Source organism: Sparus aurata, chromosome 2 (assembly GCF_900880675.1).
Source record: "Sparus aurata chromosome 2, fSpaAur1.1, whole genome shotgun sequence".
In the NCBI taxonomy this organism is placed as follows: domain Eukaryota; kingdom Metazoa; phylum Chordata; class Actinopteri; order Spariformes; family Sparidae; genus Sparus; species Sparus aurata.
Window position 1 is genome coordinate 16,029,760 of NC_044188.1, and position 23,257 is coordinate 16,053,016.

At 40.9% G+C, this 23,257-nt stretch overlaps 1 protein-coding gene across 1 annotated transcript in view; it reads right to left on the reverse strand.

Moving 5' to 3' along the window:
• The window catches only part of sik2b (salt-inducible kinase 2b), a 47,714-nt gene extending 25,650 nt beyond the window's left edge, over positions 1 to 22,064 (reverse strand). The window contains exons 1-3 of the mRNA XM_030440904.1: positions 21,927 to 22,064; positions 18,011 to 18,127; positions 12,174 to 12,237 (exon numbers count right to left, since the gene is read on the reverse strand). Of these exons, the coding sequence (XP_030296764.1) occupies positions 12,174 to 12,237; positions 18,011 to 18,127; positions 21,927 to 22,064 (319 nt within the window). The remainder of the gene's footprint in view (positions 1 to 12,173; positions 12,238 to 18,010; positions 18,128 to 21,926) is intronic.
• Positions 22,065 to 23,257: the final 1,193 nt, after the last annotated feature.

The following is a 23,257-nucleotide window of genomic DNA, read 5'->3' on the forward strand; positions in this document are numbered from 1 at the left end:
CACAGTCCATTAACTTCAAAAACATCGAGACATCAACTGAGCATGGGATATTTAAAGTACAGCAACACATATCCTGAGGCCAGTTACAGGCCATGTTGTAAAGTCTTCATTTCAACTTCTGAGGGTTGACCAAAAGACCAGCTGTGTGTTGGAACAAAGACAATACAATAACAATAACAAAAGGATAGACGTAAGTTGCACTATTAAGCTACGGGGAGATCAAGCTGTTTTGTCCTCAACAGCTTGGTTGATAAATAGCGTCGGACAGAGTGAGAAAACCTGATTAGATAGCGGCTGGTAAATTCCATAGAGGAGGCCATTCAGTGACCAGGGCAGCTTTCATGCAATGCTGCTAATCAAAAAACACACCAGGGAGGGGAATGTGTCGAGGATGTCCAAGTATGCACCTGTGAAAAGGACATGGGTCTAGAGCAAAAACTGTTGTTGGATCAAACCTCTCCTTTTATTGGTCCGACTCCTCTGATGCCATCGATATGTTCCTACCAAAGCACTTATTGGTACGAAGAAGTGGTACGAACTAGTACCTATACTTCCAGCATGGGCCGAACACACTGTCCAACTATATTTGACCAAAAGTGTGTGTACTGCAGCTGTTGCACCATAAGGCGGGGTGAAAAGCCTGCCATCGCATGGACGGGTGAGTCACTGTAATCACTCAAAATGGAGATAACAGGGCAGACTCTATGACTTTCCACTAAGGAATTAATTGTGTTGGACTGGTTTGTACATACAAAAAGTGCCTGATGTGAAACAATGAGTGAAGTGGGCATGCATGTTTGGGTTATTATTTTCTGAAAAACTTCACAAAACACTGATGAACACTGCAACCAAAAATTCTGACTTTGAAAAGTCGTATAGTTTTGGACGTTGGTCATTTAGAACTCTGTTTGTACCTAAGGGTGTAAAGGCACATGTATTCATGCTGAACTACGGGCATCCTGGTTCAGTGCACAGTCATACAACAAATACTTCTGTCACATGAAGAGAGCAGGGATGTTAAATGGTAGAATTATTAACCATTCTGATCCCCACTTGCAGAAGAATGAAGAGACTGTGATGGACTATAGCTAATTCAGAAAGACACCAGAGCTAGAGGATCCGCAGGCTGCTTTCAAATCAGCTGTCAGGGAACATTTCAGGGAGTGAGTGGTGAACTGGACGAGGACTGACGAACCTTGACTTCTGTGTACCGTTCCTCCCTGAGAGCTCGACTCTCACTCACACACACATATTAACATACATGCATACGCAATTATAATCTTCCGCCCTGCAATAGCCATGCCCCCCTTAGTGCAACGCCATGATGTTTTGAGTTCCAGGGCTGCACCTGAGGATTATTTTCATCAGTTCAATTGCAACTTATTTTCTTGATTATTAGTTTTGTCTATAAAATATCAGTTGACAAATTCATATTGTCTGTTTGATCTAACTAAAAATCCATACCTGAAAGATATTTAGTTATATAGTTACCATTATAGAAGACTAAGTACGCCAATATTGATTCTTCCAAAAAATGTGTGGCATTTTGGTTTAAAAACACAACTATTGGCTCTAGATTTTCTGTCACCTGACCCCTCGCTTAATCAGCTACTGGTTTTAAAACTGTAAGAAGAATCCCACTTGACTGTTATAACGTTTTAACACTGAAAGCAAAATAAATGCTGAACCTCCTAATCCTAATCTTAACTTTGTATCTGTAACGGCAGCGATGTGTTTCTACAGTAGTACTTGAAACACAAGTCATTATTGACTAAGCCATCATTAAACACACACACACACACACACACACACACACACACACACACACACACACACACACACACACACACACACACACACACACACACACACAGCAGTATGTTGCCCCAGTGGAAGGATGAGTAATCCACTGATACAATGTTGGCGAGGGCAAGGACCTCAGCACAGCGAGGCATACAGAGCTGCATTCTGGGAAAGCGAACAGAACAAGTATGAATCATCGGGGTATTAGGGAACAGCTCAACAACCACTGTGTTCCACTTCTGCTGAGAGCTGCGTGAGGAGCTAAGTCTCTTAACAGCTGCTCAGGTTTGGAGGGGACAAACATCATGGGTACAAACTGGCTTTTTGGCGAGACCTCTGGCTGGACTTCAGATAATACAGTGGGCCAGGCATAGAGAGAGAGAGAGAGAGAGTGTGTGTGTGTGTGTGTGTGTGTGTGCGTGTGTGTGTGTGTGTGAGAGAAAGTGTGTGCGCGCGCGTGCGTGCGTGTAGAGGACGAGGAGCAAACACACACACTCTGTTTGCACATCAGTAACTGATACCCAAACCACTTAAATACAGGAGGCACGTTAAAGTCACGTCTATGTGGGTGTTGATAGATGTCAGTGCTGATTTAATACTGGCACCCTCAGGGGTTCAACTGAGCTGGAGTGAGCTGGAGCTGAGAGCTGCCCTTCCATCCAAGTTATAACCTGCCAAAACATTCAGCCTGAGCTATTGGTTGTGACTTCTCTTCCATGGTACAAGTGTTCATTCAGGAAGTATTCAAATAAGAAAAAAAAAAAAAAAGTGATTTTTTTCTTTTGCCAAAACAAACAAAACCCACTTAATACCCTTTCCATTCAAATGTGTTGCTTCTTTAATTGTAATATTGTGACATAAACCAAAGATAAATATTTATTTATTTATTTTTAATAACGCTGTTTTGTCTCATGGAAAACGACTTTTAAATGTACTCAAAACAGACTCCATCGCATCATAATGTCCTTCACAGCCACAGTTACCTGTAATGGAATTCAAATGGAGGAAGGTAATTCACTAGTGCAGCAACTAAATATATTTTAACTGTTTACCAATCTGTTATTTTCTGGATTTATCAATTAGAGTTCTGATCCAAAAAATGTCAGGAAATGGTGAAAAATGTTAATCCCCGAAGGTCAAAATGACATCTTCAAATGTCTTGTTTTGTCCACAAAACAAAATTATTTAGTTTACCATCAGAGGAAAAAACTAAACTGAAAATATAAAACTGTAAGAAGCAAGAAAGAGAGAATTTTGACTTGTCTTAATAAAGAATTACTTCTGCTTTCATGTCTTAGGGCACTTGGAAGAACTAAGCTTGAGAATATGGTGTTGCGGTGTGTCCTCAAGCCCTAACAGACGTGGGGTATTAGTGGAGTTTCTATGACTGGTTACACCAGAAGTGACATCACACAGTGAGATACTCCCACCCAGTATTCAGAGAACTGGGGTTACATTAGTAACTACACAATACTTGCAGACCTACCAAATGATGGCCGATTTCAGAGCCACTTTTGAAAGTCAAGGCTAGATTACACTTAAAGATAAATAATTACAATTCTACTTTGAGATTCCTTCAGGAATGCATGGCAAACAATGACTGTGGTGTCGATACTGAAGCCCATATACAATTTACAGGTGTAATGTCAGTGTGTGATCCATAAGCTGCTTCTTAAGTCTGTGATCAGGCCAGCTTGGATAGGATGAGCAGCTGCCTCTTGATGTGATCAGAAAGTCAGACCATGTTCAGACACAACAACAGGTGTTTAGATGTGACAGAAAAAAATGTCAGTCACTGGCAATTGAACACCGTGGGTGTGTATGGTAATTAAGAATGACGCATGTGGAGCTACCTCTAAGTGCGTCTGAGGCTTTCAATCCTTATCCTATCTTCTAATCTTATCCTCCGGAGACTTATTGTCCTCTTCAGGCTTAATAATTAGCGCTTGATAAAGGATTTTACATTGCTAACGTTTGATTCCATATATATTTGTGAACATATTTCCCTTGGTAAAAAGTAAGGCTCAATGTTATAAATGCTTTATCATGTCTATTTTGTGCATGATAGTACAACAGTGAGTAGATGACACTGTTGAATGCCTCAGATAAAAAAATGTTTTCTCATTTACACAATATGATGCAACATCTCTGTTTACCTATTCAGTTTTGGTTTACTGTGTATAATACGGACTAATATTTTGTGCAGATGCAGACTTCTTAAAAACACCATGTTATTTATACATGCTCCAATTTATTTATTACAAAAAACACTACACGGTCTCAAAATGTCTGAAATCACTGCGGAAGATGAGCACAAATTGCCTCGGCTTAAATGTAGAAAAACATGTCAGGTTTATTCTGGCACAACATTTTCCTTCACGCAATTTATCCCTCAGCTGTCGGATCCTTGAAAGGTGCCATGCCTGTCACTCAACTGAAGACACTTTTTGTTCACATCAAAAGGGAGGAAAACTGCTACCTTCAAGAATCACCAAAATCAAGCATAGAAAGGTGGATGTTAACGCAATCTGTTGGAATTTGAAATGGAGGCCTTACAAATAGTGAGAGAACATACCTGGAACATACCTGGCATAATCCCTGTCATGGCATTGTATTGTCATTCAGGACGACCTAAATATCTAATTTGGGTAGATATTGCTAGTGTAGGTCACGTCTGCTAGTCCTTTATCGCCCGTACTAGAGCAGTGATGATTAATCCATTAGTTGACAATCAATTTATTTTAGTAATTCCATAAGAAAAAAAAAAGGCAGAACTCTCTCATTCCAACTTCTTAAATGTGTATACTGTCTGGTTTCTTTACTCCTCTACACAGTTAACTGAATATCATTTGGTTGTGGACAAAAGAAGACATTTGATGACGTCATCTTGAGCTTTGGGAAACACTGATCACCATTATTTTAACCATTTTATAGCCCGCACAATGAATCGATTGACATTTTAATCGACAACGTTAATAATCATTTCTATTTGCAATCTCAGACATGCTAGATAGGTCTTTGTCCTTCAGATGTGTTATTCACATTGTGGACAGGTGCTGTGGCTTCCTACAATCATGCAACTGTTAATTGAACAGTAGCAAAGAGACATCTTTGTTGCAAATGTCGATGCATTTAATATCAAATGTCTACAAAGATCTATTGACCTTGAGACATATACTTGTATTTAAGCCATTAAGAGAAATTGCTACATTTATTTTGGGTGCACTTTTTTTGTAGAAATGGGACATTAAAACCTTGCAAGTTATTTGAAAGCTAACAACTGGTCCTACTTTGGCCAGCCATTCCTTCATTTATGCATATTTTCCCTCTTCTGGTTGTCAAAGTCAAAGCTGCCACACCCTGGCTGCTGACTGATCTGCAGAAACTGACCCAGTAAATATGAAGGACGCTCTACAGTGAAATACAAATTGACAGCTTAAGTACATAAGAATGTGTGTCAGATAAATAGCCTGAGCGTTTCTTTGAAGTCTCCCTGTCTCATTCCCTTTCCATCAGTCAGACAAGAGATCTGCATGAGTGATTCTACTCACTGCCAGCTATTACACTCCCCTCTCTCCAGCAGTGCTTTCTTAAATATGCATGCCCTACATTTCCCCACCACCTTCCAAATTCAAATGGATGTCCCCTGCTCTCGCCTCTATTCTCTTCTTCCTCCTCTCCCCTCCTGCCTCTGCTCTCTGCAACTCTGCTTTATTTGTGGCTGACCCAATTTTTCCAGGTTTGATCCATCCTGCGGTTTTGAGGCAGACTGTGAGAGCGGCACACTGACTGACAGACAGATAGACACAAAGGCACACCGACAAGCTGGCATGGATGCCTCTCCTGTGCCCATTACCGTGCCCACCATTGCAAATGAACCCATCACTCTCCGCCTCCTTGTGCCAAACCCAGCGCCGCTTCTTTTGTCTTTACGGCTCCAGACGTATACACACACACACACACACACACGCTACACCCCTCCTGCTCCTCCACAACACCAGTTTGGTCTGAAGAGAGAATCGGAGGCTCATCCATTGTCTCACTGATTGGCTGTTACATGGTGGGCTGCTAAGCTTCCACACCTTCACATCTTCCGCTCTCTGTAACCTCTGGCCAGGAGCAGACCTGAGAAATTCATCATGTCAGAAAAGCGGAGGCAACTCTCTGGAGGGCAATAGTGGAGGAAGAGGCTTGGCAGCTTATCCATTTGTCTGAGTGCATCATGACTGAACGACTTGATCCGTATGTATTTGAAAATCAGAACTGATTGTTCAATTTTGTAAGATTGAATACTGTAATACTCATCTAATGCTGCAGCTTCCAGTCAGTGTCTGCTTGGCTGAGTCAACGCTGCCATTGCTGCAGCAGCTGATGATGACATATGACTGTCTTATGTAACTATATTACATTGTGCAATCGGGGCAGAGGGGTCTGAGGAATCAGGACACAATGTTTTATTATGCCCTGAGTTGATCCATGAGAAAATCTATGGATTATGGAAAATACAGTGGCCCATTTGTGATCGGTTATTTAAAGGAATAGTTTGAGACTTTGAGACTTAGATGCAAAGACTAATAACTAAAGAAACGCGTCATAGTTACTTCTTTTGTTGGATGAAACATTGCAAAATACAAAAATGGAATCTGCATCAGATTATGCTTCCATAAACATTTATCACCCCCATGTATGACGTCTTCTTCGGACATGAAAGAAGTGCAGTGACACACCTGATCAGAGGTGTCACCTGATAGGTCAGGTAACTACAATAATGTTAGTGTCTCAGCACTCGTTCACGTAGAGGAAATAAAAGTTCATGGGAACATTATCTAGTGAGGAGACTCTATTTTTATATTTTCCACTTTTGCCACTCTCCAGCACCAAGTGTTTAAAGTGCGTAGATTTGTGTGCTTTTGTAAAAACGTTTTGGATGTTATACTGTCCCAGAAATTATGCCATTAAACGATATTACTGTCATTTTAAGATTATTTTATGCCACTTGTATAATGATAATATAGTAGCATAATAATGCTAGTCTATCTAAGTCTAAAAAGCAACACACTTCTAATTCAGACAACAGACTTTGAAACAAAAAATAACATATCTGACATGAAACTTTAATTAGGTAAAACCACACTACCAAAATGTTAATTAAAATTCACTGCATTGAAAGAAGAGGTTGCATTTCAATAATGGGACAATGCTGGAACCAAAGATATGGCCAACATAAAATGAACTATCTGGCTCTGTTTCAACAGACAATATCAAGGTAAAACCAAATATCAAGGTTGTGTACATATAAGTAAAACAGACATGTATGGTAAGTCTATAATTATCATGACAGGCCAACCAGTAATGCTCTCATTAATGTCTGTTAGCTATGAAGCTACAGCTTTGAGACAGTTACCTTAGCTTAGCTTAGCTTAGCACAGAGACTGGAAACAGGAGGAAACAGCTAGCATAGTTCTGTTAACCAAGTTATATTATTAGGGCCCGAGCAGGGAACCTGCGAGGTCCCTATTGTAATCGTAATGATTCTTCTTCTTCTTCTTCTTCTTCTTCTTTTTTTTTTCCTTTGTCCAAAATGATCGCATTTTTCACTGCCTGAACATACCCCAAAACTCACCAAACTTGGAATATAAGTCACACCTGGCGAAAAATTTTATAATCTATTGTCGTCCTGAATTTCCACCACTAGGTGGCGCTGTTATTAAGGAAAGCGCGTTTTGGCTAATAACTCCCATAAACTTTGTCGCACATTCAAAAACCTTACATCGACGCGTTCAGTGGATTGTGCTGAATCTCGTGGTATAGGCCACGCCCATTTCCGCCTACCGTTTTTTTTCGCTACGTCGCAAAATGTCGAAAACCTACTTTTTCGAACTCCTCCCAGGCGATTTCACCGATTTGCACGAAACTTGGCACACAGCATCTGTGGACCCTCCTGACAAAAAGTTATTAAAGGAATTTTGATAGACCACACAATACTCAAGTTATTAAATAACAACTTCCTGCAGATTTGGTTACAAACAGGAAGTGTTGCATATCTCCACATTGGTGTGGTCTAATGACATGAAACTCAGGATACTACTTCCCCATGAGCCCCTGAGGCCCTGTGCAAAATTTTAGGCGATGACCACAAGGTGGCGCTCTTTAAATTGATGTATTTTATATCTCCACAACGGTGCATCGGAATAAGACGAAACTTGGTACATTTATTGTCAGTGCCCTCCTGAGGACATCTGACAAAGGGTTTACCGATCCACCACTAGGTGGCGCTCTGGCGTCACTTTAATTGTATAATTGGCCCTGTGCCCACACCATAACACTTATGGAAATGAAATTCATAGAGGTGCTATAGAATGGCCCCTGTGACTCACTCACCGAAAATGACCACCAGGTGGCGCTATTTTCTATGCAAAAGCGTTTTTGGCTCATAACTCCCACTTAATATGTTGCATATTATTAAACCTCATCCCTATGTGTTCCCTGCATTCAGCTGAATTGTTTGGTGTAGGCCACGCCCACTTTCGCGCTAACTTTCCATTTGCAAAATCGCGACAAATGAAAAACCTACTTTTTCGAACTCCTCATAGGTAATTTGAGTGATTTGCACCAAACTTTGCGTGAAGCATCTGTGGACCCTCCTGACAAAAAGTTATCAAAAGAATTTTGATAGGCCTTAAAATGCCTGAAATATAAAATGACAAATTCCTGCATATTGTGTTGAAAACAGTCAATCTTGCATATTTTTACAAAATACTATCCGATTATCACATAAATGTTCATAATTGTGTGGTATCGCCTATTGATGGTCTGTGTAAAATTTGGTGCAAATCGGCCCATAGATGGCGCTCTGGTCGCAGTCTAATCATTTTGAATGGAAAGTAAATGGGGAAATCTTCAAGTCCTCTTCAAAACTCATCGACCTTCAACCTCTCCTTATCCCTCATACTTTGAGCTAGACACACCATTCTAACTTTTAAAGAGTCAGAAGACCTCAAACTATTGGGCATGTATTCAGTTTTTAAAGCACACGTTAGCCACACCTGGCCTGCTATCATCATCAACAGCGTCAGTACAGAGTTTTGTCCAGTGTTAGTTTTGTAGAAGCGTGTGCCTTTTAGAGATGCTTCATTAGATCAGAGTTGCTTACAATGGACGTGGACAAATGAGATTAAAACAGTGTCTGTACTTCCACTTTGAAAACATCAACTTTCCCTCCGGACTCGCCATTGCCACAGTTCCCTTCTGCTAGTTTGAGTGTGTGAGGCTGCTGTGTGCGTGTGTGGCTTGTGTGTAAACCGAACATTGCCACTGATTGGCTTAAGAATTCTCACTCAATGTTAGGGAGCCAATCATCATCACTCATGCGGTTGTCTCGCTCCTCCCTCCTCCCTCACCGGAGGAAAAAAAATTTCAGACCATCGACTCAGTCTTTGTCCGGGGAATTATGCAGCAGTTCACACAATTTTTCTGACTTCAGCGTACATTATTCACACCGACAATAGCAGGCCACCGAATTATAAAGCAACAACTTCGTCAGCGGAAGGTGTTGCTTGAGCAAGCCCCGACGGCAGCATGCATCGACGGCAGCAGGCCCCGACGCGCGTGGACTGCGAGGGCCCGTTCAACGCTGCTTGCAGCTTTAATTATTATTATTATTATTATTATTATTATTATTATTATTATTATTATTATTATTATTATTATTATTATTATTGTGTTTTTCAAATCTGACAAAAAGACAAAAGTTCAGAAACATTATTTTCTTCTGTGTCAAGTTTCCACTGCTTCCATTCTTTGCGCTAAGCTAAGATAGCCCACCTTTTCTTCTTATCTAATTCAACAAGAAAGCATAATTCTGACAAAGATGAACTATGCCTTTAAGAGTAAGTTGTATAGTGAGGTGTGTGTCACTACATAGCCTGACATAGGCTTCCTAAAGCTGCTATCTGGTTGAACCACATTAGGCTGTAGTGGCTGTAACATACACACTGTATGTAGAGGAGTTTTTGTGGCTCTGTGCACTTCTGTTCTTCTTTCATATTTTTAACAGCACTCTTCTCTCATTTATTTTTTTCTTGCGACTGCTTCCCAGCTCTTTCTCTCTAGGTCACAAGAGCAGCCGTTGCTGCTGCTGAGTCAACATCACAAGTGGAACACTGGCCTCAAAATCACACACACACACACACACACACACACACACACACACACACACACACACACACACACACACACATTTACCATAGACTATCACTCCAGTAATCCTCTCAGCTACTGTGTCTGAAAGTAGGCTAAGTACTAAACATTCTCAGACTGTCTAATAGGTGAGGCCAATAATCTATCCATTTAGAGGTCCAAGTCAGACAGGTCTATACTTGCGTTATAAACTCCGGACATATTTGAATGTACAATTATATAAAATATGCGCTGTATAATCCTGCAACAAATGCAAATAATTGGAATAAATTTGCTTATTTCAATTGACATTGAATGTGTGTGCACGCGCGTGTGTGTGTGTGTGTGTGTTGCATGCCATCTTAATTTTTTCCAAATTAAAATAATAAATGTCCCCAGTTCAACACAAGCACACTTTGTCCTCCAGCCATAACACACGTCTCCCTTTTTAACTTTGTAATGAACAAAAAAGAAGTTTACGAAGGAAAGTGTTTGAGAACACTGAAAATAAATGAATTTACCTCGACAGATTGATATAATGTAATCAACATGAAATATGAAACGACTGTTCCAGTGCCTGCCACGTGTGCAGTGGTGATAGAGGGCATGTGGTGCTGTGGCAGACGAAGATAACTTCTTATCTTTATGTACTATTCTTGTTATGTTCTGACTTGTCTGTCCTCTGTCTTTATTTGCGTCACTTTAAAGCAGTGTACGTAAAACACTTGTAAGTACCTTGTAAATTCAGACGGTCCACTTGGAAACTTGTTTATATGGCAAATCTGAGAGCACTTCCTTATTGTTGACTTTTGCCTTTGAAATACCTGCTAAATGACTGAATGAATGAAGTTATCTTCTATACCAAAAGTGAGCTTTTATTCAGTCTCTAACATCCATAATTACTGAGACAAGCTGTCTTGTCTCCCTTTGAACTGCTTCTGCCACTTCTTGCAGGACACAAACATGTAACATCTGGTTGCTTTAGTCATTTAAAAGATCATTATGAAAGACCTTCAGACCATAGTGAATCACAGAGGCTTTGTTTTTTGTTGTTTTTTTTTTCTTACATCTAATTAGGTTATTTTAAGACTTCTGCTTGTTTACCTTTAGTATTGTAAATTTCAGAATACAGTTTTATGTGATTATTGCATGCCCTAAAATCAAGAATAGTGTTTAAAGCTTGTATGCCTTTATCTTGTTTCATTATGTTTATCTCCACTAAACGAGAAAATATCGTATAGAAAAGTCTCTGGTTGCAGCAATACACATATAGGAACTCGCCGCTTTTCTTCATCCTCTATGATACTAAAGTGAACATTTTTGGTTTCTGGACAAAATAAACAATTTGAATATGTCGACGTTGTCAGTCCCTTACTCAAATGTCAAATTTTTTTCCAGTTCTCTGATGGTTATTGGCTTTCTTGGCATCTTTCACTATCCTAAAACATTTGAAACCCAGAAAATGAATTGATTAACTGAGAAAAACAGTCTCTCTCTCTCTCTCTCTGCTTCTTCCTTTTCATATGATTATAGATCAATTGATTGGTGACGGCTTGCTCGGTTCACTGCGTCTGATGTTTCCTTCCTTTTGTTTTTTTATGCATATTTTATTTTGATAATTCAGTTTCTTGACCTCGCCAGCCACATGTGGGAATTGTGTGATCATTTATAAAGCTGTTAGAAAAGTACACAACGCTGGTGGCTGAAAAGATAGTCGTTTAAGTTAAAAGCACAATCCAGGTTTACAAGACAGTATAAAGAATTTAATCTAAGTGACGTTGTAACTGTTAGGTTCAACGTAATCTCGGTATCTTGCACAACCTCTGAGCAGTAAACCGGTAAGCAGTGATTCTGCAATGCTAATAAATCAATCGTTCTCTCTTTGAGGCTGCCTCTCAGTGATGTCATTTTATACGTCAAAAAAACCTTTAGTATAGCAATTACCAACAGCACATGACGAGGGCCATATCAGGACATTGTTCTCAGATAGCCATCAATCATGAGACCTTTGAGGCCTGGATAACTGCGAGAGCAGCGCAAGCTCAACAAGACTTTGATACTTCCTTGTTTGTCGAAAACATTACTGACACAACATGGCAGATTTCTTTTGTGCGCAACTGATACTTGGAGGAATGACATGGTGAGATAATGTTTGAGGTCAGATTGGCCTTGAACTTGAAAAGATAACTCACCGAAAATCTCCCCATTCTTGGCATACTCCGTGACTAAGTAAAGCATGTTCTTCGTCTCCATCACCTGAAAGAGGGAGAAGACGGAAGAGCGGGGGAGGGCGAGGGAGGGGAGAGAAGAGTGGGAGAGTGAGTACACACTGAAGACCACGTTTTAAAAGCAATACTCATCAGATAATCAAAAATTAAGCAAGAAAAGGGAATGAGGGAAAGCAAAAGAAGCACACATTACACAACTGTCCACATGGCTTTTCTCTGAGGTTCAACAACAGTGTCTGGCATCCACAGAGTCAAGAGAAAAACAAAATGCATGAATGGCCCAGGCTCTAAAAATGGCATCCATGTAAGAGAACGGAGGTGGACAGTTGGTGTTGCCGAGTATATCTGAATGGTGCTTAAAACCTCTCGGCCCTCGCACCGAGCCATGTTGTGTAGGAGGGAAGAGGACCGATTTAGAAGCAGAAACACTCGGGAGATGAATAGAATTAAATGCGGAGGGTAGAATCAGATGGAGAGGGGAGGATGAATCAGACACAGCGAGCCAGACATTCACACTAGAAATCCCACGCTCATTGTTTATGATCAATTTTCCATCTGTTACACTGACCAATTCATGGATTTAGAAAATGAAAGCCAGTTTTTTTTTTGTCTTGAACTGGCCCTGGTTGTGTAACAAACAATATTGTGTCCTCTCTTTATGGTGGAGCTGGAATACGACTGATTGATCAAATTAAGCCCGTCAATAGGTACTCAGTATCGTTCCATCAAAACAAGAGGTATTGTGAGCCAGTACGGCATCTAATCTGGGAAATAAACCTTTCTCACAGCGGACATTTTGACTCGTCACAGCAGGAAAAGCACAGGTGTAACTAACAGTATTAAAGACGGCTCTGTGTCATTCAGGTGTGCCAGTAAACCAGCATGTATAATAGCATGGCCTTGGCACTGGCACACCTGAATGGAATGCTGTCATTAATAATATTAGTTACACCTGGCATTTGACAAGTTGACATATCCACCATGAGAGAGGTCTGTTTTGAATTTATGGTGGATTATGTTTCTATGGTTTGCTGTTGTTGTAGCTACATGCTTACATGCAAACCAATTTCAAAAGATGTCCATCATGGATCTGTTAGCTGTCTTAATCAGTCTAGGGGATGTTTGGGGATAATATTTTTACCTGTAACAATGTCTTGCAAGTAGTGCTGGATGTGTGACATTTTCTGACAGGCTAGAGTTGCTTTACTTACTTTTACTTATCTCATGTGGTTCTAAGTGACAACACACATTATTTAATAGGAAAATCAATGTTTAATGTGATTTATTTGCCATGACCCAACCAGACGGGTTTCATAAAGAAATGAAAGGATTTAACTCCTTCGTGCTACATGAACAGAACACTTATACAGGCTATAAAAACACACACACACACACACACACACACACACACACACAAACACAAACACACGCGCGCACGCACACACACACACACACAGGAAATTATTTCTTGTGTTGGAAACATGTCTCTGTAAAGATGTGGGCACAACAGCCTTCCCGCTTGAGTCCCATTTGTCCATTTCATTTCTATGCGACTGTACATGAGCCAGGATCAGCCTTGAATCCAAGATTAAATCAGCATAACTCTTAACCCGACGCTCTTCCTCTCCTTCCTGGGGCGGTCCGGCTGGTTAGGTTCGATGGTAGAGAGATGCCGTGGGCATTGGTCATCTCAAAGCCTGCTGCTCTTATAACAAAACCTGAGCTTTCTTCTCTAACGCTGAGGATTTTTTTCTGCCCTAAGCAATACTTGTTTCAGAAAGAAAGCCAGTTTTGTGCAGTCAATTTGCAAGTTGATCCTGAACGCTACCAATATCAAAGACACACTTTTTTGAAACCTTAATAAAGTATCTAATAATCAGGACCTTCCATTATTAAAAGGGACAGAGCAAGACTATTTTCACAGATTTGATGCCAAACACTGATAGATAACAATTGTCAATACAACAAAAAAAAGAAAAAAGAAAAAGAAAAAAAGAAAAACATGTTGAGGTTTGATACTTAACTGTAAAAGGCAACATGTCAAGCCAATTTGATTATTTGTGCTTTCGTATGAAATCAGTAACTTCAAAAATATGACAGACATTCCTATAGCTGGTGGCTACACTTTAACATTTAAACCAATTATATCACATGTCTACAACCACTTAACAGTAACAGCCTTGATGCACTGCAAATAATCAGTACACCACTTTAATACAGTGGAGATAATATGTTAATAACATGATATACAGTATTCCCGACTACTAGTTGTAAATAATTGAAACCAAATAATGTCATTAAATACATACAAGTGGAGAAAACACAGTCTAATTTCCGTATTAAGAAATGCAAACTGTACTTGGTGTTTACTACATCAAGTTCTGATGGTTCAATTCTAGAAAGATGCTCACTCCTAGCAGACTGATCAGTGTTAATCCAATCAGCCATGACACATAAAAGTGACAATTCGTTGTTGGTTTTTGACAAGTAGTGGGATGACATGATGAGGGTATCAGGCCACAAGGAAGTGCAGCTGCAGTCCCTGTGTTGAATTGTATGCTAAACAGAGGCCAGACTGTTTTATTACAACATTGTAAATGAATAATTTATGTGTTTAAATGTAATTATGTCAATGGTTTTAAAATTGTGGGCATGAATTGTAATGAGGGGATATTGAAGTAAGGTTCATGATCCATTAATCTTTTTAAGCATTTCTTGTAACATAGTTGATATTCAAATGAAGTACTTATTTGGTATTGCCTTACTATAGACAGAGAGTGGTTTTGTAAGATGAAAACAATATCCAGTGATCATTTTGATTGCTTAAAATCTTGTAAAAAGACACTTTTCTGTCTGCAGTCTATAATCGGAGGTAATGCGGAAAAGGAGGATGGTGAGAAGTAAAAGGGGAGAAAAAAGTGAAGAAAATAATGGCAGACTGGGGTCAATGGAGAGGAGGCCACACAAGACATGGCAAACTACAGTGGGGTCCACTGTTTGGTTGCTGTGTGGCTTCATTAGCTTGGCCTTCTCTTTTGGGCCACAGGGCTGACCCTAGTTTATGGGACTGGAAAGGAAATCACTAATTGACCTGAGCTGATTGGATGGACGGACCACTGGAAATAATGATACACACCAAAATAACACAGCAGAAAGCTGGAACAGAGCCACATGGTTGTGTAATGATAATGAACATTCATTTACTTTCCCTAAACAAACTAACAGGACTCCAAGGCTTATGTAATGCAAGTGAATCACCAAAACTGTTGATTTATTGGTGCTGAGGCTATTTTGTCCCTTTGCCTTGTTAACGTACCAACAAAGTGCAACTGACAGTACAAATCATTTTAGAAAATAAACTCATAAAAAATTATGCAAACTTCCCTTCCGCACCTGAACATGCATACAACTACCATAAAAGGTGCCAAAGTGGCATGAGGGACATGACATTTACGAGATCTATTTCTATAAAAATGCTTTTAGCACATATCGCACCACTGATAGCGACAACGGCTCAATTTCAATAGCGCAAGAGCAAAGCATGAAACTGGACAGGCATCTTTGCAGTTTGCAAAGAAAGGCATGTTGCATTGTTCATTTAGATTAGTCGAAGGGAGTCAGGCCTTTTTACAACAGACATTTTAACTTGTCACAGTACTGAAAGCACAGGTGTTAGTAATAACTAATGATTGCTCGCTTCTAAATGTATTCATATTTCCAACTGAGGTTTATTCTCTGACATGTTAAATGTCCTCCATGAAAAATGCTTATAGGAATGACAAAAAGACCGAAGTTAAATTATCAACTGTATGAGCTTTTTTTTTTTTTTTTTAACCACCATCGGTAGTAGACTAACATTTGTGCACTGGTTGCACTGGTTGATCTGCCCGGACTGCCAGTCTTGTTGCAGCTTAGCTTGTCATGGACACTGAATAGAAATATCAATCAACACTGCTTGTGCTGTAGTAGGAAAATACAGACCTTAAGTTCAGTGCACATGAGATTCTATCACATCTTTAAAAACTCATAGTAGATACCTTTTAGAAAACTGTAGGTCAACATTTTGCTTATGTCTTTTTAGTGAAATCATTGTCCAAATAAATACTGGCAATGTGTCCCAGTATTTCAACAATGAATACAGAGGGCACTGGCAAGAATAAATAATGTTTTTTAGCAAGCCATGAATTCATTCTGGCCTAAAGATTTTACTTTTTACAAGGACATCCACATGTGTGGCCATAAAATACAAACCATATCTAATATTGAGCGGAGTCTAGCACAGCGGTACATGTCAGATCTAATGTTCCAGTAAATAAAAAAACATTACATTTATATAACCTTCAAATACTAACAGGATTTAGTCTGATTCATACCAGCAGCACCTTTACACAGTGCAGAACACACACACACACACAGCGCTGAGTGTCAGTCAGTCATTAACCACACTCTCATATCTTAAACAACCCAGCAATGGCAGGTTACGCTAGGCAGCAGTTGTTTGCTAATGCATTAGAAAATGACCTCGATTGGTCTTGCCTGCGCTTCAACACCCCAGACTGCTAAAGAACCAAAAGAGAGGAACAACAATAGACAAACTCTGCTCCACCAAACAAATTTGTTCACAGTTGACATGTTGGACTTTGACTATAACCTAGACCTGAATTTATCTATTGCACAAACCTGTCTCGATTTTTATTATCTTAAGGATTACTTTAGATTTATCAATGAATTCGTGGCCAATTCACTGATGTAAAACACAACATGGCTGACCAGTCGACTCTGCCAAACCACTCAGTACTTCACTACTTCAGGAAGAATCTCCTCGGAGAATTAAACAGTTTCAAGGACATTTTACTGGGTAAACTCACCAATGAGTGTAACAAGAATAAAAAGAAAAACTCAAACAAACCTTGATCTTGAAAAAATAAATAAATGTCAGTAAATATTTAATCCCGTAGTACACAAGAGCATCAAAGATAGACTCAAAATAGATTCTTTGATATATTTCCAACAGGTTACTGCACTCTTTATCCCTTCTCATGGCTCACTCCACAGCACTGTAAGAAACCTCAAATTATAAAGCAGGTTTTCTTCTTTTTTTTGTCATTTAGTGCCACTGATTCGCAGGAGTCATTGACTGTTATCATGAAAATCTCAGTCACATGTCTGCGCAAATAAGTCTTTATTTTTGTGAAACCGACAAATTCAAGAGACAAATTAAAAAGGGGCCTAACACTAAACACGATCTAAAATGTCTTTGTGAAACCAGTTGCGGGAGCTGACACTGCCCCGTAAAACACTTTATTGAAATAAGGAACCAACAACAGGTGAGGACCGATTATATCTGTCTGAACTCTGACTCAGTTCTTACTTAATTTAAGTGAGAGTAAGTATCATGGTATTTATGCTCTCATTCTTCAAACACCACTGCAATTCGATGACACTGACTGACTGCCTGGAGTTGTGATAGGGTCAAAGAAAGAGTAAGGTCAAAGCACAAAGACAGAAATAATTCTCCAGAAAATGTCTTGATTGACACAGCTTGACAAGCCAGAGACAAAAAAAATGCAACACCAAGACGAAACAATTTATCGTCACTCAACACTGCATCCTGGGAAATAACAACTCAGACAGACATTTGTATTAAAAAGAGACAAAAGAAAATACACAAGAATCCAGATAAAAACCATGAAGAGAGAAAAAAGCAGCACCACAGAAAGATGATCAATAATTCCATGTTTTGCACGCTAGGCATTCAAAACATGTTGAAGTGCTTCATGTAGCGGGGCACTGTGACTCACCTGGTAGAGCTTGATGATGTGGGGGTGGTCCAGCATCTTCATGATCTGGACCTCCCTGTAGATCTTCTCCAGGTTGACAGCATCCAGTTGGGTCTTGTCGATGATCTTAATGGCCACCTGCAGAGTGACGAAGCATCGACAATACAAACTGTAATCAGCCGCTTTCTCAATAACAAACAAATGAATCACTGTTAGAGCCCGTCAGACTCGGAGGATAAGACACTCACACACACACACATGCTGCACAGCCAGCCATTTAATATTCTCTGAGAGGCGAAAGGAGACAGTGTGCTCTGAGATTCAAGATAAATACTTAAATAAGTCTCGTTGGGCTGAAACTTTCATAAACACTCTTAAAATGTGAGCCGTGATAAAATATCACAGGGAGGTACAGCAGAGGCAAACACAGGCCTCGTTGGATATGCACACGCAGCCACAATTACACATATATGTTTAAATCTCAGGCTCACAACTTCAACACTCATGGCTTTGATTAATGGTCTCCGGTAGGTAACAAGGCAATATTAACATTTCTCCTCGAGACTGTCTCATAAACAGCATTTCATCAGAATGATCTGAAGTGTTCAGAGCGTGGCAAGCCAAACCGGCGGAGTAAACAACACGAAATCGGTTCCCAACTCAACGATCGAACCGTTGTTAGATTAAGCTACAACTCTGCTTACAAAAAAAGCTGTGACGCTGTGTAAAAATGGAAATAAAAACAGAATGGAAGCATCTGCAAACAGACTGTGTTTACTGGCAACTTTTAGGAAGTGTTCCCGAGCCGATGTAGCAGTATCCTTCATACAATCATCTGTTTCACAAACTTTTGAACCTCACCCTATCCTTGCCTGTGAACAACTGAGCCGTGATACTATCACCTGTTATCAATTAACCTATTCATCTGTGGAATGTTCCAAACAGCTATTTTTACAGCATTACACAACTTTCCCAGTCTTTTTTTTCACCCCTGTCCAAACTTGTTTTAAACATGTTGCTGGCGTTGAGGTGAAACATTAAATACATTGTCTTGTCAGGCGCTGTTGTTTCAGGTCCCGGTGAGACTCCAGCTGAAACATTTAGCCGATCAACATATTCCATACTAACTACTTGGATAATTAATCAATTATATAAATATATATATATATATATATTTTTTTTTAAAGATTTTTTCGGTATAGACACCTTTATTAAGCAGTAGACAGAGAAGAAATATGGGAAAGAGAGGGGGATGTGACATGCAGCAAATGACCTCCGGCCGGAATCGAACCGGGGTCAGCTGCGTATATGGCATGCGCTTTAACCACTCAACCACCTGCGCGTCAATCAATTATATTTTTAAAGAAAAAAGTTGCCAAAAAGTCCATGTTATACAAGTATCTGTCTTTTTCCACAGAAACCGGAATCAAACGATTACTTCCATTATCAATGTATCTGCCGATTAAGTTCATTATTCATCGACTACTAGTTTAGTCAAGTGTTCTTCAATCCTGCATGTTTTAAATGTAGCCCTATACCAAAACACATAATTTAAATGATCAACTCGTCATTAAGCTCTGCTGAAGCCGAATAACGAACCATTAATTTCAATCAGTTGTGCCGGACCAGACAAACATTTAAAACACCTACAGGGGCCAGTCTAGGGGCCTTGTTTAGTCTATAAAACGTCCCAAAAATCCATCACCAGGGTTGTCGGGTAAACACCAGAAACACCCTGTTCATGTTAAAAAGCATTTTACCACAAATGTGCGACTGCATGTATGCGACTGGCAGTCGTCACACTGCGTTGCTCCCTTTCACACCCACTTTAGCGTATGTGCAGTTTGCACTTCAAGATGTGCAGTGATGGGTGTTGAGGTACGTTTAACACCGTCCATTACTATCTCCCGACACACAGCACAGACAGGTATGCAAGTTGATGTTTAATCCTATGAAGGAATCAAAATCTTTTAATGGCACTCTCACTACACGTTGAGACCTCCAGGGCATACAATTTAAAATCACTGGCCTAATGTGACACAGAGGGATTACAGAGTACTTAGCATGAAAAGAGCTGAGCTAACTGATTACATTGTCAGCTATAGACACACACACACACACACACACACACAACTTCTTGCGAACTCTGCTGGCAAGGTCATTTGAGGACAATGGGTTACAGGGGAATTTAGCTTACACACACAGGCAGGACTATGATCAGATATGGATAAAAGTACGCCCTGCTGGGATGATAGACTGAACCATGTGGGAACGGGCCAGCACTGTGTGAACCTACAAGCTTCAATATGTACATAATGGGATGAATGGGTCAGTATAACACACAGGGCCACGAGCAGAAAAACTAGGTTATGCACACACAGGTAACACCTATCCAGGATTGTGCACGCAGACGTATCAGATCTGCTGTTTCATGTATCATTAAAATCTGGCTTTCCTTACACAGATCTCTTTTGCCCTGGCAAACGCTCCAGACAGATGGCATCATATAAAGTTGATAGCCTGGCCTCTCCAGCCGACCTTGGCCACTCCGACAAACAGTCTGAATCTGGGCGAGCCAAGCAGCTGCAAGCAGAGGCTCTCTGTACCGGACAACACCGAGTGACCTCTACCAAACTGGTGGCCTGAAAACCTGCAACAACCATGCATGTTCTCATTATCACACCGGTGCAGGCACTCAGTGAAATCACCTGGTGTTTGGCTGAAATGAAAACCTGCATCCGCGTCGCTGTTGGCGTTACACGGTGGCAGATTACCTGGCTAGACTAACACTGTGCCACTTTGCAGGCTCCAGCAACCAGATTGACATGATAAGACTCTTAAGAGCCATTTTCTTGCCTAGTTATTCATTAAACCCACCAAGGGCCTCGTCCGCATGATGCAAATCTTGTTTTTCTGTAAAGTGTGATTACTCACGTTTCTACGACAAACATTTGCAGACTCTGGAGAGCAAAGATCAGAGTGTGCAACAGGGTTTTTTCACAAGGCCTATTTTTTCTGTCTCACACAACACAGCTTCTTCATGAAGCCCTTTGTGTATCTCTGTCATTACAACACAAAGTCGTGGCACTTGGTGGTACTGCTTGAGAAAGGCCTCTCTGTAGACAGCTAACATAAAACTATTAGTAAACTCTGACAAATCCGAGCCCTGTTCCCTGTGCGCTCATGCTGCATCATCGCCTGAAAGCGTGCAGTGTTTTGTGCTATCAAACCCTCTCCAAGCTTAAGCGAAGACCCCCTCTTGCCCGGAGAAAGTGTCACTGGATTGCTGTCCTCATGCATGTGTGCAGAGCAGTGCTTTCCAATTACAGAGCTCTCCGGCTGGCTGGCATGTCCCACTCCTTCCCTCACACAAAGCTCTCAAGCGCTGCTGGCACAAGAAACCACTAAATCACATCATTATTTGGATTACATAATGGGACCACCGACTCATGCTGCATGCCCCAGATACAGCAAACTAGGATGTTTTAACACCAGCCAGACTCTGGATTTGGTGCACTGTGGCGCTGTCTGGGTCAGAACCAAACAGGATTACAGGTGTGTGTCTTTGGAAAAGAGAACGTGCGTGTTTACAGTGTATGTTTCCCAGCAGCAGCAGCAGCAGCAGCGGTGGTCAGACCTCTTTACTGGCAGTGATGTTGTCTGAGGGGGGTGAACGTGCAGCCAGTCATTGCTCCTGTATACCTGCAGCAGGGACTCAAACACACCAGCTGTTGCTCTCTCTGGGGTGGCCAAGTGACCAGCAGTTACCCGATCCAAGTTTTTTATTAGCGCATGATGTGGACAGCATTTTCGGTATCTGCTTTGAATATCTGGGGTGTCAACTAGTGCATAAAAAGTTATGTAACTTCAGTCCGAACAGTAGCATAAGTTAGCATGGAGGCTAACTAGTTCCACACACACTCCCTCACACACTCACCTCGGTCTTGGTAATGCGGTGTCGGGCCAGCTTCACGACAGCGAAATTGCCCTTTCCTAAAGTGCGCTCGATGTCGTAGAAGCCCACTCGGACCGGACCCCGGATCTGCGGTTTTTGGACACTGTCAGCCATGACCATGCTGTTCTCGACCGGGACTGTTTGTGGACCAGTAGGAGGCAGCCAGACAGTCAGACAGACAAACGAGCCGGGGACACACGGGGGGCTCCACACGGGCTCGCTTCGGGGGCAGCTACAGATAAAGACGAAAGGAAAACAAACCGCCCGCCGCCGCCGCCGCTACCGCCGCTGCTGCTGCCTCTGCTGCCGCCGCCGCTTCTGCCGCCGCCGCCGCTCGGAGCAGCGTGTCCATTAAAAATAGACAAAGTTGATTTCTGTGTCGCCCTGCCAGCTTGGACGCCAAAGTGGCGACGCTTTCCGTCAGCGCGGCGATACGAGGCAGGCCATTTGCTGCTCCCGGGGGCTGTGACACCACGTTCTCCGATACAATAGAGCTATAATATTTCAGCTGGAGGCACCTCTATCAGCCACAGAGCACACGAGTTGACTTGCAAAGAGGCATCATGTTCTCTGGTTGACGTGTATTGACGTCAAAGCCATAGGGGTATTTGTACAGGGGGCGGGGCCACGGAGCCGCTCCACACTTCAGTGCCAATTGGTTGCCAAGACAACCAGACCCACCTCTTACGTCAACCGGTAAAATTGCTATTCTAAGATGTGTTTGCTCGCTCTGCCCTCCTTGATTGCACGCATAGGTAACTTTGGAGTGTTTTTTTTCTTTTGCCCCGCAGGTGTTAAGCACGCTTCTGTCGGCTGCGAGCTAAAAAAAAAAAAAAGAAAAAAGAAAAAAACAATGCAGGAAGTAGACAGGGGTTAAATGTATTCTTTATTCTTAATCTAGATGTGAAACCAACCCACCTTTGTGCTTGATAATAAGTATGTGCTGCAAGAGTGCATGGGGGAACAAAAATAAACAATACTATTTATTAGGATTTGATATTTAAAAAAATGCAAACACTTTCACACTTTACAACACTTTTAGTCACATAATAATAACAAAAACAACAAAAACCCCAAAACGCATAGTACATGTAACATGCAGGACCTCGTGTGAAACTAGACATTTTAGCAGCCACCAAGACTTTTTGTCAGCAACATAACAGCGCCATCTGTTGGCAAAAATAGATTAGAATTAGAATTAGAGCAAGGCCACACATTTCCTTTTAGAAGTACTGCTGTCAGTACAGTAGTATTTGTACTGTAGTAATCATAATAATAACACTGATAATACATTTTAATCATGATCACCTTTA